The 18,040-nt window shown below is 37.0% G+C and overlaps 1 protein-coding gene and 1 pseudogene across 3 annotated transcripts; both read left to right on the top strand.

Moving 5' to 3' along the window:
* Positions 1-2,139: 2,139 nt before the first annotated feature.
* YIPF5 (Yip1 domain family member 5) lies at positions 2,140-16,653 on the top strand. Of its 3 annotated transcripts, none has more exons than XM_004329114.4 (6): positions 2,140-2,314; positions 2,833-2,952; positions 10,840-11,012; positions 11,865-12,010; positions 13,783-13,964; positions 15,685-16,653. In XM_004329114.4, the coding sequence occupies exons 2-6, from the start codon at positions 2,843-2,845 to the stop codon at positions 15,845-15,847; spliced, it is 774 nt and encodes a 257-aa protein (XP_004329162.1). In that variant the 5' UTR covers positions 2,140-2,314; positions 2,833-2,842; the 3' UTR covers positions 15,848-16,653. The 3 variants fall into 3 exon arrangements, with proteins under 3 accessions (XP_004329162.1, XP_019780189.1, XP_019780190.1); XM_019924630.3 differs by lacking the exon at positions 2,140-2,314 and adding an exon at positions 2,382-2,530; XM_019924631.3 differs by lacking the exon at positions 2,140-2,314 and having other exon boundaries at positions 2,833-2,948.
* On the top strand, positions 2,961-10,832 carry LOC117311638 (low molecular weight phosphotyrosine protein phosphatase pseudogene; annotated as a pseudogene).
* Positions 16,654-18,040: the final 1,387 nt, after the last annotated feature.

Genomic DNA, 18,040 nt, shown 5'->3' with positions numbered 1-18,040 from the left:
GGGTATGTGTGAGCTCTACGATGGAAATACTTACAGTGTTGCTTTAAAAATTATCTTTAAAAGACTTTTTTAAATAAAGCACCATGAGGCACTTGCATATTGAAGTCAAAGTCCCAAGAATAAATATTACATTAGGGTTCAATTTCATTGCCTTTTGAAAATCAGTTCTTTCCAAAAGCATCCAGTGTTGTTACAGGTAAATGTCTTCACAAAACAATAATTTATTGTTCAAAGTAAAATAATTGAAATAACAGTTGCAGAATTTGATGAGGAAACTCTTTTCTAAGGGATAAAGGATAATTTGGGGGAAATATAATTGTCATATTTGGGTTATATAATTAATATTCAGGGATAGTGAAAACAGATCTTGGGCACTTACATTGTTTTTACCATAGTTATCAGGTTTCATAGTTATTATGCGTAACTTGACACGATAAGCACACCACTGCCAAACCCCCACTCATTTGGTGCTTGTGGATATAGCTGAAAGTAGGGGAAGAGTACCTATGCTCAAACCATAATTTCCTGGCACAATTCCCTATGACATATTTTAGCATAGAACAGAAGGGAAAGAAGACAGCTCCAAGATATCAAAGCACAATTTCACTGCCATCATAAAAGGAGAGTTTTCTTGTACCTTTGTGAAGAATGTAAAAGTGTTAGTGTGTAGACTAGCGTGATTAAGAGATTAACTATTAAGAGATATTGCTCATGATTAGAATGTTCTTCCCTTTTTTGTTCCAAGTTTAGTGACTGACATACTAGGTCCCAGGGAAGGACTGGGCAGCTGCTCCAAACCCACTTTATGTTCTATTATCCCTTGACCTGGTTGAGGCTTTCTACTCCTAATAAAGCCAGCTCAATGACTTTAACAGAGGTCAGCACATTTAACAAGTACTCAGTTTCCTTTAATATACTTCTCTGGAGCCTATCATGGGGTGGGGGGGCGGGGGCGTGGTGGCGGGTATAACACCAAAAAAAAAAAAGTTTCCAAAAAGAAAAAGCCTACCTGACTAGCCATGAAATTGACTGATATTCTCAAAATCCCCAAGTGGCTTCTGCAGGATACCAAACAAACAATAAGGAAAATTTAATCATGTAACAATTTTCTTGCTTGGCTTCTCATTTGGGGCAGGGGTTGGAGAGGAAAGAAAATCCAGTGAACACAGTAATTGCTTTCAGGAACAGAAGCAGAATTTGAGTAATATCTTTATCTAACAATTCATTCCTAAGCAAGTAATTTTTAATACTCATATTCTTGTATTCTATTCATATTTGAGAGTAATATCTCTTTTGGACAGGAAAAAAGGGAAACATCAGAAGAAACAAGAGAGACTAGAATTTTTTCAGTAAGATCACTAAGTAGATGAAGCGATAGGTTATTGCATATTTTTGGTAACTAGAAACTCTGCTTCCTAGATAATGAAGCTTAAATAAAGTACAACCATATAATTTATCAGCCAAACTGGAATATTTCTGAAAATGAAAAGGGGACAAAATTAGTAATTATGTTGGAAAAAACAGGCATAACATAGGACAATGGGGCTGTCCCCACCAAATCAGGATATAGTCATTCCACCTAGAATTCTGCAGATTGTACCTACATCAATAAATTCTAAAATTATTTGTAAAAGGTGGTAAGTTAGATAGTTGCATGAGCAATTTCAGAAATTCTTTGGTGGAGTAGAAAACCTCAAAGGGTAGCTGCCTGTTCCTCTCCAGCTCCTTGGTTTTTTGGTTTATGTCCTTTTGCTACTGTTATTTTTGTTTGAAGGCAAGTGTGTTTCTTGCTATCTGTTTATTTTATTTTTCCTTGTTTGTTTCATTGGGGGGGGGGTGTTTGTATGTGTGTGTGTTGAGAGGCTCTTGCACGCTTTCACCCAGGAACTCGGTCTACTAAGTAACTCTCGCTCTCAAACAGCAACTAACAACTGCTGCGCCTGCGCCTTTCTGCCTCCACCGCTAACTAAACCGCCGGAAGCTTTTCCCTCTTCCCATTGGCCCGCTGCTGGACTAGTTGGTCGATACTGCGCATGCTCAATATCGTACCCTCGTTCCCCCGCCCCCCAACTCTCTCCGTTGTACGCCCCGGGCGCAAAGTCGCTAACACGCCTGCGCGAGCGGGCGTGCCCCGGAAGCAGTTCTTTAACCTGCTGACACGTAGCAACGGGGCTAGTGCAGGGTCCTTAGTTGAGTTTGGGGGGGTTACTGGAGGCTGCCGGAGCTGCTGGAGCTACCGCCGCCGCCGCCGCCGCCTCTGCCTCCGCCTCCGCCTCCGCCTCCGCCTCCGCTTTCGCCTCCGCCTCTGCGTTTGGTGAGTGCCCAGTTCCGTGGCTCACTGTTCGGTTTCTCCCCGCACCTGGGCAGGGTGGCTTCTTGCCGCCTCTCGGCACCGCGCCCCGGTCCTTTCGCTCAGACCTTCCCTCCCTTTCGGGCCTTGCTTTGACGAGGCCCCTGCAGGAGTCTGCGCTTTCCTGGCCGGCCCAGGCCTTATTTTGCAGGAGGCTGTCGTGTTGTCAGCTGTCCAGAGGTGAGGAATCATCTTTGTTGTTGTTGATATTTTAGACCCCACGAAACCCCTCCTCCCACGTCCCTGCCCCGAACCCAAGGCATATCAGCTCCTTGAAGTGGAGGTGTCTTCTCGGGCCTCGACTTAGAGTCTAGACATTTCTTTAGCACACCCCACTCCCGACCCATCTTCCAAATGCTGCCCCCCAAAATTTTAGAAGTTATTTACTGCCTTGTGAGGGTATTTGCTTAAGTAAAGTATCAGGACCGAATTCAGGGAGGACCTTGGGCATAAGCAGTCTTTGCTGTTTCTTTTTATTGCAGATCATTTGCAATGTCAGGCTTTGACAACTTAAACACAGATTTCTACCAGACAAGTTACAGCATCGATGACCAGTCACAGCAGTCCTACGATTATGGAGGAAGTGGAGGACCTTATAGCAAGTAACTTTTCAACTTTGCCCGTTTACTTAGTTGAGATTGCATTGAAAGCACGTACCCCGAATGTTTGGTTCTGCGTAAGAGTGAATGTGTGAACATGTTCCGTATCAGGAACGTGACTTTTCATAATCTTTATACCTCCGGAGAGATCTGTGACACTTGTTTGGGTTGGAAGGGATTGCCCTATTTAGGGTTCGGTATCTTATGCACAATTTTCAGGTGTGCCATGAGTGGAAAAATAGATTCTAGAAGAATCTTTTTCTAGTGACAGTATTTGTACATCATTTAAGATATGGATAGAAGTTTTAAGTACCTAGAAGATAGGCTGTTTAGGCCACAAGACGAGTTAAAAATTCAAGTCTTTTGACAGCTTGTTTAATAGCTAAATCAGTCCAACTTTCAGACTTTATCAGCTGTTAACTGAAAGCACTGAGTGACACTATTGAACAGTGTAAGCACCATACTATGAATCATCAGGTGGTTTTCATAAAGCAGCTGATAATCACTTTTATTACTCCACACACCAAAACTTTATGATCAGTCAGTACACACAAATTGCCGGTTACAGACTGAAGTAAGGGGAACCCAAAACCTTTTATCCACGAACTGTTGAAAAAACAAAACCAAAACTCTGTTCTTTTTATAGTCCATGGTGTTTGTGGCAAAAAACTTAAAGCTTTTTACCAGTCTCCTCTAGGACATCATATTCTTAGTTTCTTAGGTCCTTAAAGTTAATCTTTTCAGCTTGCCATCCAGTGAAGGCGTTTCCTATATCAGGCCTACTTAACCTTTTTTAGATGGTCCAGGACCACTTTGAGAATCTTAGGAAAACTGTGGGCCTATTTCTGAGAAATATATGCATGCAAACACCCACAGTAATGTGCATATAATGTCCAGACAGTTCGTGTGTTAGATGTGCATCTATGGACTCTGAATTAAAAACCTAATGAAGATTTTCCCAGGTTGAGGGCATGGAAAGGGTGCATATCCAATCTGAGAGAAACATTAGTACTAGAATGTGTTTGAATTAATAAATCTGAATGAAAGTGCCCAAGAATTTAAAAAAGCAAAAATCAAATTCAGCCCCACAGTATCATTTGTCTTGTATAGGCTATACTTTTTACAAAACAAAACTCCTTGAATCTGCTTATTTTTTGATACATTCTAAAGCTTCCCCCCCCCTAAAATTCAACACATTGGACAATGGGAGTGAACATGTAAATAATGCTGTCTGTGAACCACTTTTTTTCTTTCTTTTAAATTCTCAATTACATGCCATTGAAGATTTATCTCTTTTATCAGTTAATCCGGCAGAATTGGAAAAGTCATGTTGAGAAATTTCCACTCATTTATTTACCTAAATATGTGTTTCTTGTGATTGTTCAGTATGACAGGGCAGATGAATATAAGATTGGTCAGGGTGCTGCAACAGGGGTTTGGAAAACCTGTCTCTGTATGTGGGCCTGTTTTTAACCAAATGATATTGATGTTTGGACTCAACAGAATTATTCCATTTAGATTGCAGCCTCCTAGCTTTATCTGTCTCTGCCTTTCTTTCCTATGTTTCTTTCTTTCTGTCCATGTTTGCATCTCTTAAAGGTGTGACTTATCTTTTCTTTACACTTAGCATCTCACTTCAGTTCTCCACAGAGCAGAATATCTAAAGATATTCTCTTGCTAACTATTCTCACAATTCTGTTCCAACCAAATCATGTACCACTAAGCATTGCTTCTGTACTAGTGAAAAAGTTTCATTCCAGATGCTTATATAAACATTACTGCCAGTTAATGAATGTGAGTTTATAGATGATGCTTAGGAAAATAAGAAGCTTAATGTGTTAGCAGTAATGACTGGGTTTCTGAACTTCATAAAAAAAAAAATTGAACTCCTCTCTATGTACCTATATGTATTGTTTCTGCACCCTAATGACATTTTTATGTCCATGTCAGTTTATCAAATAACATTTTGTTTGTTACGCCAACTTGGTAACAAGGATCAGCTAACTTTTATCTCTCTATTGATGAAAATCTAGGTTCACATAGCATCTGACTTGGATTGTCTTCAGATTTGACTTGACTTATTATTAGTCCCTAGTTCTACATTTGCCCTATGAAGTCAGCTTTAACATTTTGCATAATTTCCACTCTGGGTACTGTACATTCATACATTCATACAACAAAAAATAAACCGAAATAGTAAAAGGTCGTTTGATCTCCATCTGTCATATTGGACAGGTTCCACATTGTATTCTAGATATGCCTATAAAATATTTAGTAATACCAATTACATATTTTTTAAAGTCTTGAAAGCTAGTATTTTTTCATCTTCCGAAATAGCTAATAACACCTTTATGGACTATGTAAGGATTTTGATGAACTTAAGTAGTCAACCCAGTATATTAAGACACTTTTTGTCCTTGTTGTTGATACTGAGTGCTTCTGAGAGTATTGGTTTACATCTGCTGCTTTTCCTGCTGTAAAAGTGTTGATTTAGATTATAAAGGTCATGTCTACCATGCGGTGTTTTAGTTTAAAACCAACAGGAGTGAGTCAGGAATTTTCCTGAGCAGATCCTGCCAGAAAAGAAAAATTGTAAAATTCCACGGTGTTGTCTTTGTCACCTTATATCCTGAAGAAGGAATGATGGTGCCACTTTTAAAGCTCTTATTTGTTTGCAGTGTTTCTTTTCCTTACATGAAATTTATGGGTCTGCATCAGTGTTTCTGAAGTGTGGCCTGCAGACCCAGAGGGTTCTTGAGACCTTTCAGGAAGACGTTAAGGTCAAAACTATTTTTGTAAAAATTCTAAGATGTTATATACCTTTTTAGGTGTGTTGAGATTTGCACTGATGTTGCAGAAGTAATGACTGGTAGAACTGCTGTTACCCAAATATGAGGCAAGACAATGGCATCAAATTTTTCTAGTAATCGTTGTATTCTTCATCACACACTTGTTGCGGGGGGTGAGGGGAATCATTTTCACTTAAGGGTGCCCTTGATGAAGCTGCAAGAATTATTGTTTTATTAAATGCTGATCTTGACAACACACATTTTTAGAAAAGTCTGTGTGACAAAGTGGGAAACAGTCCTCAAGCACTTCTGCTTCATACTGAAGTACAATGATTATCTCTAGGAAAAGCCCGTGTACAATTTGAGTCACAAGTTGATTCAGCCACTTTTTTGTGGAAACCATTTTTATTGGAAAGAACATCTGACAGACAAACTATGGTTATTCAGACTTGAAAAATTTCTCAAAAATGAGTGAAGTGACCTGTTACTTCAAGGAAAACAATTGACAGTATGTGTGGCCAAAGATCAATTTCAAGTTTTCAGGCAAAAATGAGGATTTTGGAAAACTTGTATCCATCATTGTGAACTTGTCAGCTTCCCAATAATTAACCATTTTCTGATGAGATCAGTGGTGATATTAACAAAGCTGATTTTTAAAAATTTATATATATATTTTATATTAAGTGTGTCAATATTTGGAAGAGCTGCATAATTCATACTAATATTTTCTAAATGGCCAATGCATGGTGTTACAAAATCATACATGAATAATAAAGGATCCAATTAAAGTATAAGACAGATCAGTTTATTCTAATACAACAGAGTTCATTAGCATTGTTTCTAGCTCCATGTTGCAAGTTAAATTTAACAAACTACCACTTTGCTTTGCATTTTGATGTATCAAAAAGAATATTCGCTCTATGCACGCGGGAAGATGAAGATGGCCGAACAGGTGACCAAGTCAGTGCTGTTCATGTGTCTGGGTAACATCTGTCAATCACCCATTGCAGAAGCAGTTTTCAGGAAACTTGTAACAGATCAAAACATTTCTGATACTTGGGTCATTGACAGTGGCGCTGTTTCTGACTGGAACGTGGGCCGGTCGCCAGATCCAAGAGCTGTGAGCTGCCTAACAAATCATGGCGTTAACACAGCGCATAAAGCAAGACAGGTTACCAAAGAAGACTTTGCCACTTTTGATTATATACTATGTATGGATGAAAACAACCTGAGAGATTTGAATAGGAAAAGTAATCAAGTTGAAAACTGCAGAGTGAAAATTGAACTACTTGGGAGCTACAATCCACAGAAACAACTCATGATTGAAGATCCTTATTATGGTAATGACACTGACTTTGAGACTGTCTACCAGCAGTGTGTGCGGTGCTGCAGAGCCTTCCTGGAGAAGGTTTGCTGACCTGGGTCCAGTCCTGCTGTGGCCCAGGCTCATCCCACAGGCCCGCATTCTCAGTCAGGTGTCACAGTGTCACCATTCCCCAGCCAAGGCTGCAGCCCTTTCTTCAGTTAACTCACTGTTTCTTACCTTAAAAAATAATTGTAGATGGAAATCGGTTGTTGTATTTGGCAGAAGAATAAATAAAAATTTTTGATTTAGACAGTTTATGGGGTAAGTGTTCTTAGACTAGTTGAACCTCCCACTTTGCCCCCAGTTACAGAAATAGTGGAACAAACAAAATAGTAGAGCAGCAAAATAGAGCATAATGAAGTGAAACATCACTGTAAGGCCTATCAGCATCTGAGCCCATTGGCACTTCAAGAATCTGCACTACCTCTTCCCTCTGTGTGGATGGGGCCCCTGCCCTGCACTCCCTCTTGATGTCAGGGCCTGGTGTCCAGTGATGTTGGCAAGAAGTGTTCATATATGCGCAGGGTGCACACTTGTGCATTTACAGGACAGGAAGGAAGAAGATTTGTGGGATTAATCTTCAGCACCTTCACTCCTTAGTTTGTGTCTGTCTAGTTGATTTCATACGGAAGTCAGCTTAAGTGTTCCCGTTTGAACCACTTTGCCTCTGGAAATGTAATTATGTCCGGGAAGAAGGACACTTGTGTGCTGGTTTACCTTAGGGTCAGTTTGGGGATGGTGTCTGCTTTTACATGCATGTAATTAACCTGAATGTCAAATTTAGATCAACTTAGGTGGGAAAAAAATAATAAGTGGGAAAAAGTCCTTTTATGTTGGAATGCTTAAATATTGATATGTTAAGTATTCTTTTATCAGTGCTTAGTTTATAGGCAAATATAGGTAATTTCTGTGCACTTGGAGATAGCTGATCTAAAATTCACATGAATATATGTCAGAAAAGATTGTTTTCAAATAAACTGGGGAAATTACAAAAATACAACTAAGGTAAAAAAAAAGAATATTCATGATAATCTGGAAAGGTTATTAAAATACTCTTTTCCAACTACAGGTCTGCAACACTAGATTTTCTTCAAATACTTCAACTAAAACAGTATATCACAACAGAATGAGTGCAGAAGCAGATATAAGAATTTGCAGCTGTCTTATATGAAGCCAGACATTAATGAGATTGTCAAAAATAGAATACAGTGCCACTTTTCTCAGTAATTTTTTTAAATAATTTTTTCATAAGACTGTTTATGCTAACATGTAATGGATTTATTGTTACTTTAAATGAATTAATTATTTAAACATTTCTGTTTTAATTTCTAAAATAATAAATATTGATAGATATAACCCACATAAAAAATTTTAGGAGTGCTCAATAATAAATTTTAAGAGTATAATGGGTTCTAAGATCAAAGACTTTGAGAACCACAGGTTTATGTCATTCTTGTTTTTTCTATTGCATACACATTGATATTCTCTCTCTTGCTCTCTTTGGAGAGAGAGAGTATAAAATGCAATTTGTTTATGCAGATTGTAGAAACCTCCATATGGAGCTTTTCTAGCTCTTTCATAAACTCCAAGGTGGGTTTATGATGCATCCTAACAGAGATCAACACAATAGCATATTTTACTAAATCAGAAAATGTGAGTTCTTGTCCTAATTCAACCAGCTAGCCCTGTGGAAACTCCGTGTGTGTGTGTGTGTGTGTGTGTGTGTGTGTGTGTGAGAGAGAGAGAGAGAGAGAGAGAGAGAGAGAGAGAGAGGGAGAGAGAGAGAGAGAGAGAGAGAGAATAGTAATCAAGATCCTTGCATACCAGAATGACTGGGGAAATGCATGTATAGAAAAAGATATTATGTCTGTCTCTGTCAGGTAGGATTTGAGGGTAATTTTTTACTACAGTTGTTATAAGAGCTGGCTATTGGAATTAAAAAGTCTAGTTTTGAATCCTGGCACCACCATGGACAAATCATTTTAACCCAAATATGTTTCCACATTTTTGTAATGGAGAGGATGATAAAATTGACCTCCTAAAGAATTGTAGAGAGAGTAATGTGAGATAATTCACATTAAAGACTTAAAACAGTGTTTTACATGGTAATATTCAAAAGCCTATTATTTATGTTTTTGGAAATTTTCAGTAGTTAATATATACCCATGTATTACATATGACATTTTAGAATTAATGAATTTCAACAAATAATAAATATACAGGATTTTTAAAGGTGCAAAGGTACAAAAGTTTATAACCTGAAAATTAAGTCTTTTACTTCTCCTGTCTCTGGGTCCCTTTACCTATATAATGGTGTATATAATGTACGTGTATATATATATACACACATGCACATAGATATGCATACATATTCTAAAAAGCATAGTCACGGTGGGTGCATATGGTATATACTATTCTGAATATTAGATTTTTTCTTCCCCACTGAATATTTCTTGATTATCATTTCTTACGAGTGCAGACAAAACTGCCTCACACCTTTAAAAAGGTGCAGAGTAGTCTGTGCCTATATCACAGTGTAGTTACTGATAGCTGTTTATATTTTGTTTTGGTTTCTACTTTTTGCTATTAAAATAATGCTGTAGCGAATTCTATATTTTATAGCTAGAAAAATAAATAGTATTTTTTTAAGCATGTATTGGACTAGCGTGGTAAGTCATGAGAATGAGAGCTATGTGTAGTTGAACCTTCACCTTTGATTTGCTTTTAATCAAGATGTTCAGTTAATTTAAAATTAGATTTAATTTTAAAATCTCAATAATGAGGTCATTAGATTTTTTATATTTTTCAAAAGGGAATTAAAAATTTTTAAAGATAATTAGACTAAAAGATCTCTAAGCCTTCTCAGCTCTCATTTTTAAAGTAGCTTACTTTTACAATAGTTACTTTACTTCTTTATTTCTTACCATTGATAGCTAAGTCATATTTTTCTGGAACATAGTAAAACAGGTCTTTAAAAGATATTGCTTCAATATCCTTCTGTTCCCTGTTGTTTTCATCACTAAAAAAGCCATGGTAAGGTTTCCTTCTAAAATGCAAGATTTGTTATAGTACATAGCAAAGGAGACAATAGGTATACAATTACTTTGAAAAATTAAAAGCACTATTTAGATGCAAGGTGTGCTAATAATGTTTGTATATTCAGAAAGCTTTCACAAAAAAGAAGCTTGATTTTTTTCCACTTTTTGAAATTGATGGTTGTTCTTAAAGAGATTTACCCACTTGCAAAAAATAACATACTACAGAGAAGAAAGAAGAATGATTTTATACTCATTCATTCTCATGGAGAGATCTGAGTTACAGTGGAAAATTAACGTAACATGCAGTACGAAGTCTGTCATCCTGAGTTTTTATTCATAGTCTTGGGCATAAATTTTATTTCACAGCTATCTTTATGTATGCTCACTAAAGGGGAAAGTACAAGAAAACGTTTACGTTTTCATTTGTTGACCTCCTGATGTTTAAAAACTTAATAGTTTGTGAAATGCTTAAGCACTGCATAAGTGAGTTTTAACATCATCAGGAAAATTCTCTATAAAATACAGACAACTTATTGTAGATAATCAGCTTGATCTTAGTAATTAATTTCAACCACCGTTTATAAAAACTGGCAAAGAGATATCCTGGGAATTGCATGACTAAGATTTTCTGCCTGTTGGGAATATCAGTTTGGGGCGTTGACATAATTCTGAGAAATGTAACTTACTTTTATTGTAGACAGTATGCTGGCTATGACTACTCGCACCAAGGCCGGTTTGTCCCTCCAGACATGGTGCAGCCACAACAGCCGTACACCGGGCAGATTTTCCAGCCAGCTCAGGCGTATACTCCAACTACGCCTCAGCCATTATATGGAAACAACTTTGAGGACGAGCCACCTTTATTAGAAGGTACGATTGGTTGCAACACTTGATAGTACTCTATAGTACCCAGCTGGTCAGTGAAAATAAATCTTAGTTTGGAGAAGTTACCCTTTTCTTTGAAAGAATAATACTGTAGAAAACAGTTTTCTACTAAAGTGACTCATTTTGAACAGAGTGTATATGAAACCACATTGAGCCAGGAGGACCAGATTTTTAATAGATCTTTATAAAGTGATAATAAAGTATGTCAGTATATGAGCAGAGTAACTTTTACTTCAGATTATTATTGAAATTCTATCAGTGGAAGAAATGAGAGGAAATAGCGTGGTATTGATTATTCTGCACGGAAATAAGCTGACAGAGCTAGTAACATCACTGAAAAGTATGGTGTTTTTCAAATTGTATCCCAAAACACAAAAAGCAGTAGTTCTAAAGTGTTTCTTGTTTTTTGATCAGATACGCTTTGAAAGTCTAGTGAAAGCTATGCATACTCTCCTCAGAAAAAGGCATACACATGCAGAGAGACGTAGTTTTGTATACATTTTCACAGGAACTCCAGTGTTCCTGAAGCCTCAGGTATAGAGTCCCTTACTGTTAACACTGTCCATATATTCTTTGCTATGCAGACATAGCAGAGTGTCTGTTTCATCATGTCCATACCTGTTTCTAACATCAGACCAGAAATTGGATATTTGTGGAATAACCACCATAATCAGTAAAGACTGATATTGAGGACTCACCAAAATAATATCATCTGATATTGCTAGATCACTCCTTTGATATTGGTGGTTTCATTTTTTCTCCTGTTAGAACATAGATTCTGGTAAACTAAAAGTATATCACAAATCCTGATTGACTTCTTATTTTCTTTTTCTTTAGAATTAGGTATCAATTTTGATCACATCTGGCAAAAAACACTCACAGTGTTACACCCATTAAAAGTAGCAGATGGCAGCATCATGAATGAGACTGACTTGGCAGGACCAATGGTTTTTTGCCTTGCTTTTGGAGCCACATTGTTACTGGTAAGATGTTAGTTGCAACTCTCAGTGTGAGATTAAATGTTCCACCAAGAGCCTTTATTGAGACTCTGCTTATACAGTCAAGTCTTTGATGTGTCTTAAATAGTATTGAGTTGTTTGAATTTGTACCTGTTCATTACTTCTCCACTGATGATAGATATAGTGTATTTAGAAATCATTTCTTGTTTCACTAAGTGCTTCAGTTATTAGGGAAAAAATATTAATAAATATCGTATGGCTTTAGTCTCTCATCAAAATTCCTTCCTTTCAAAAACTGACAAAACTTTTAGCTTATTGCTATTTTTTAAAATTTCATCATTAGGTGGTGTTTTGTTGTAGCATTGCTGGTCTTCTATATATTATTTTAACATTTAATGAATTGAAACATTAAAGGCAACAGGTTTTAGTCCCTATCTCCCATCTCCCTAAGAATGTTAAAGCATATTGAAAATGAAAAGTTGTAAAGATAATTATTACTGTTTGTTTTATTTTATGTCATTTCTGAATTAGAAGAGGTAAATGACATAATGGATCGAAGATGGACTTTTTAGTCAGAAAAACTGGGCGTGAACTCAGTGCTCCTACTCTACCCTTGAGCAAAGTCATTTCATCCTTCACCTCTCTCTCATAGATAATACTATGCTTCCCACCTAACAAGATTGTTTTGGAGATTAAGCAAGACAGGTTATGTGAGGACACTTTGAAAAGTTTAAAGCACTGTATAAGTATAAGGTTTTATTATTACTATATGAGTGCATTAGTGAACTCAGCTGAGCCCTTTTAAACTTCTACACTCTTACTCAAGTATTTACAAACAAATATTGATTCTAACAAAAATCCCAAGGATTTTGCTATTTAATGTAATCTGTGGAGACATTCTCCCAATTGAGTTTTATATGTCAAACATCTGACAAACCAGGAACTTTTTAAAGGCTTCTCTGTGGACTGATTTTAGTGATAGCATACCCTGAATACAATGTTTGTTCACATAGCTGGACTAAGAATACTAACTACAATTAAGCTAACATTCACTGCCCTAAGACTGTTCAGTGCTGTCTTTTATAAGAGCAGAATCTTTAAGGTTTGTGTTTGTTTGTTTGTTTGTCAGAGAACTGTATAAAGCAACCAACAATTTGGAAAAACAAAGAAGAAAATATATTCCATTATATTCCTCTTGCCCAGTTATTAACCACTTTTCTTTTCTCCTCCCCTCCTCACAGAACCCTGGCTTCCTGCTTATCTTGGCTTCCTTTCTCCTAATTCCTCTAACACCCATGTAAAGTGAATAATGAGATTATTTCTGCTGTTAAAAAGATTATAGCTACATCTGCCAATGAGAATAAATTGCTTCAGGGCAATTTTGATGGAATTTGGGTACTTTCAAGTGATACTAGTTACTATCCAAACATCTGAATGGCTTTCCATCTTGTCTCTGTAGTTTATTTGCTTAAAATCAGCCAGATTTATTTTTAGAAATCTACTACTTTAGGTGATCATACCATGATTTTATATCTTTGTTGAATTCTATGCCAAGCTCAAATGGTAACTAGAAAATGAAAAACAATATCTGTGTGTTGGGAGGTGGATATTTTAAACTTCTTAAGAAGGATATAAAAGCCAGTCTGCTCACTGTTTTACTTCTCCGTATAAAGAATAGGTACCTTTGTGGATTTTAATGCTCACAAGTTGTATATCTTCTGTGAGTGCCATTTCAGGTGAAAGAAGCCAAAAATAACTATTTTGCCCTTAACCTGTAATCTTTTCTTTACCCGTAGGCTGGCAAAATCCAGTTTGGCTATGTATATGGGATCAGTGCAATTGGATGCCTAGGAATGTTTTGTTTATTAAACTTAATGAGTATGACTGGTGTTTCCTTCGGTTGTGTGGCAAGCGTCCTTGGATATTGTCTTCTTCCCATGATCCTGCTTTCCAGCTTTGCAGTGATATTTTCTTTGCAGTAAGTGCTGGTCTTTATTTTGGGGGTTGATTGACTAATTCTGTGTAGTAGGATTTACCTCACCATCAGTTTGAGATAAATCACTGATTCAACAACATATTAGATAGTGCCTCTTATATGTGAGGACTGTGTTTTATATTTCTCAGTGATGAATAATGGAAGTGAGAATAAGTTTAAAAATCTTCTATACCATCTCTCTTTTACCTATGATAAAGAATTTAGTTTTTTGCGTACTTAGCAGTGTCCATAAACAAATTGAACAGTGGTGATTGTTAACTTAAATACTGCATGGAAAAGATCAAGTTGTTTAGAATTATACTTACCCTCTCTTTGATATTTTTTATACCATATCTGACTTCTTAAAGATATCGGGCAGGGCTTCCCTGGTGGCGCAGTGGTTGAGAGTCCGCCTGCCGATGCAGGGGACACGGGTTCGTGCCCCAGTCCGGGAAGATCCCACATGCTGCGGAGCGGCTGGGCCCGTGAGCCATGGCCGCTGAGCCTGTGCGTCCGGAGCCTGTGCTCCGCAAAGGGAGAGGCCACAAACAGTGAGAGGCCTGCGTACCACAAAAAAAAAAAAAAAAAAAAAGATATCGGGCATATGCTAAGTGGATGAATAATAAACACATATTCTCTCTTTAGCAGCTTTTTAACTAAAAATGGAGCATTCTTTTTATGGAAGAGGCTGTTACTAGCCTATCGTGTTCTCAGATGTACACAGCTTTAAATATGTGTTATTTTAAAATAATATTTTAGGTAAGGTTAAAAATAAAGGTATAGGGCTTCCCTGGTGGCGCCGTGGTTGGGAGTCCGCCTGCCGACCCAGGGGACGTGGGTTCGTGCCCCAGTCCAGGAAGATCTCACATGCCGCGGAGCGGCTGGGCCCGTGAGCCATGGCCGCTGAGCCTGCGCGTCTGGAGCCTGTGCTCCGCAGTGGGAGAGGCCACAACGGTGGGAGGCCTGCGTACCGAAAAAAATTAAAAAAAATTAAAAATAAAATTAAAAATAAAAGTATAAGTACAGCTAATAAAATTACTTCTCATGGCCAGTGCAGAGATGTTCTCTCAACAGTTCAAGCTCCTCCTTGTGGCTAGTGCTGGACGAGCAAAGATTGAGCTTTGTTACACTTTGAAAATGAAAGTTTAGGAGAAGAGTATATATCACCTATTTGGTAGTAGAGATTTGGCAGGATGATGGCCTCACAGTGTCCCTGCTTCAGTCTTCTCATTTGTTAAGATCGATACATTTACATTCAAATTTTACACACAGTATTTTCTACTGAAACAGCGTTTTCCCACCGGAGTTAGTTTTGCAACCGGGAGACACTTGGCAATGTCTGGAGACAATTTCAGTTGTGAAAAACTGTGGGAGGCATGGATGCTCCTGGTATTTTATGGCTGGAGGCCAGGATGCTGCGTAACTTCCTAACGATGGACAGATACACCCCCACAGCAAAAGCGTATCCACCCCAAATGTCAGTGCTGCCAAGGCTGAGAAATTGTGCTTGATTAAGGAGCAAGATGTGTTACAGATGAGCTTTTTATCACATGAAATAATGGAATTCACTGTGAGGTACATTTCAGTATTTGAAAAACATCTTGGTTATTTCGGCGGATATCTACATGTGGATTTTTAAGTGCTTTTTTAAAACTTATTCTTATGTAACTAATCTCATCTACTGTTTCTCTCCCCTCGCCCTGTTTTTCCTTGTCGGCTACAGAGGAATGGTAGGAATCATTCTCACTGCTGGAATTATTGGATGGTGTAGTTTTTCTGCTTCCAAAATTTTTATTTCTGCATTAGCCATGGAAGGACAGCAACTTCTAGTAGCATATCCTTGTGCTTTGCTATACGGAGTCTTTGCCCTAATTTCTGTTTTTTGAACTGAATTTATCTCGGATGTGGACATCATTGGGCCAAATAGCAAAAAGGACTTTGAACTCTTAAATTGGACCAGCAAAGTGCTACAGTACAACTCTCGTGCAGATCTGATGTTTGACTCTTGGAGCAATGGAAGTAAATACGTATCTTTTGTTCATTTTTATAGAACTTTTGAATACTATATTGGATTTACCTGCAGTGTGACTAGGTTTAAATGTTTGTGCTAATACAAATAAGAAGTGCTATTTCTTTCGTGTTCCTGCAGCCTTAGAAAAACAGCTCTTCTCCTTGCTAACATAATGTTTTTGATGGATTTTTATCAACTGTGGGAAACTAACCACAGAGATAATAATCTTTCTTAAAAACAACCCATAATAAAGAAGACATAAGACTTATTGGAGAAATATTTTCCAAGGAGTTAGGAAATAAAAATTACCTGTATTCTCAAGTCAGGTGCAGTTGAAGCAAAAAAGTGATCCCAATGTAAAGTTTTATGAGTTTGCACTTCAAAAGTTTGACAGTCCTCTAAATTATCTCATGGAATTTTAGCTAAATTCAGCGATACAAGTAGTTCACAGTCTACCTTATTGTAGATGTGAAATGTGAACATCTCTTCAGATACTAGCATTAACTAAACCACAGTGACCTAGACTCTGCATCAATGCTCATAATTTGATCTCCATGTTTCCCAGGAAAAAGAAAATCACTAACCTTTTTTGTGAAGAATATTTAAAATGTCACAGTTTCAGTATTGCAGTTTCAATGTAAAGTACATTTGATGCTTATTAATTAAAATTTTCCCAGTTGATTTAAAGTGTGTTGTTGAGTTTACTTTTGCTAACCCACTGTTCTCGGTGTTCCATTTTCTTTAACTAGGGTCTGGTTTTGACTTGTATTCCCAATTTATTTTACGCTTTAAGAATAGTGGTCATCTAGTATAGAATCAAAAAATGAGATTAAACAAAAAGTAGTTTGCTTTGAGTTGCATTATTTCCTTGTGTTGAATTTATTTGGTTAATATTGTCATGTTCTCTTGTCAGAAAGTCTGTAAGAAAATACCATATCTTGATGATTGGCTTTTTCTGGAGCCAGATTCTGATTTTGGACAAAGCTCAGTTATGAGAAAGGTGCCATACTGGGAGGGAAAATGTTGCTCTTTTTTTTAAATTTTTTTTTAAGAGGAGGCTTTCAGACTAAATAAAAAGAAATGCCATGCTGACATATTCATGGTTCTTTTTTAGAGCTAGTGTTCAACCATAAAAGGTTAAAATAATAAAACATCCTTCTTACAAGAAGATCATGATTTCTGATCTCTAGAATTACATAAATTTGTTTTCCTTCATTAATATTTAATCTTTTGGAGGAACGTACTCACTAGTAATTAGCTATTGGCTGGGTTTTTAAACTTACCAAATTGTTTTAGAATATTTTTTATTATAATCCTTGGATAGTATCTTTTTTGCCTTTTTCAATTCATTTTATAAGTGTAAACAGTTCTTCCTAAGGTAAATGTAATGGGTGCCTTCTGTTAATATCCAGTTCTTCCTAATGAAAAGGGTAGATAATGCTTTGGGAATTAAAATCTCCCTCAGTTGGTTAGACTTAAGACCATTAATCTTCAGCTAAATTCCCCAAATGGATCAAACTGTTTTCTTATTTTTTTGCCTCCATCCCCAACAAAATAATTTTTAGTTTAAATCAATAATGTAGAGATTTTTGTTGTTAGTTGTCTTTTATTTAACCCCAAAATGATTAGTTGCAAAACTATTTTATATTCTGTCAGAATAGGTATACAGTGGAATTGCCTTTGATATAAGAGTTCTCAAGTTTGCTTGTTTACATGAAGAGTCATGCGTGACCAAAATTTCCCTTTTATAAAACTCTCTCATCAAAAATACAGTATATGTAGCCATATTTGTGCATACTTTAAAAACGGACATAACTGTGTCTCAGAAATACGATGTGGTAATGTTTTTCTCTAGCATCGGAATAGCTTTCTGCTGCTTCAGCTAAGTACCAGGAAGAGCATATGGTTTGCTTTTAGGTCCATTTTATACCCAAACCATGGATGTACCTTTAAGTACTGGAGATGCTCTCAGCATCACTAAAAGCTTAACCCAGTGACTGTCTCTGAGTAAAACTCTTTGTGAGTGGATTTTTCAGGTTCACTCACTCAAGCGAGTGTGTTTATGCAA

Source organism: Tursiops truncatus, chromosome 3 (genome assembly GCF_011762595.2).
Source record: "Tursiops truncatus isolate mTurTru1 chromosome 3, mTurTru1.mat.Y, whole genome shotgun sequence".
In the NCBI taxonomy this organism is placed as follows: Eukaryota; Metazoa; Chordata; class Mammalia; order Artiodactyla; family Delphinidae; genus Tursiops; species Tursiops truncatus.
Note: the sequence above shows the minus strand (reverse complement) of the source record. Positions and strands in the feature narration are given on the sequence as shown.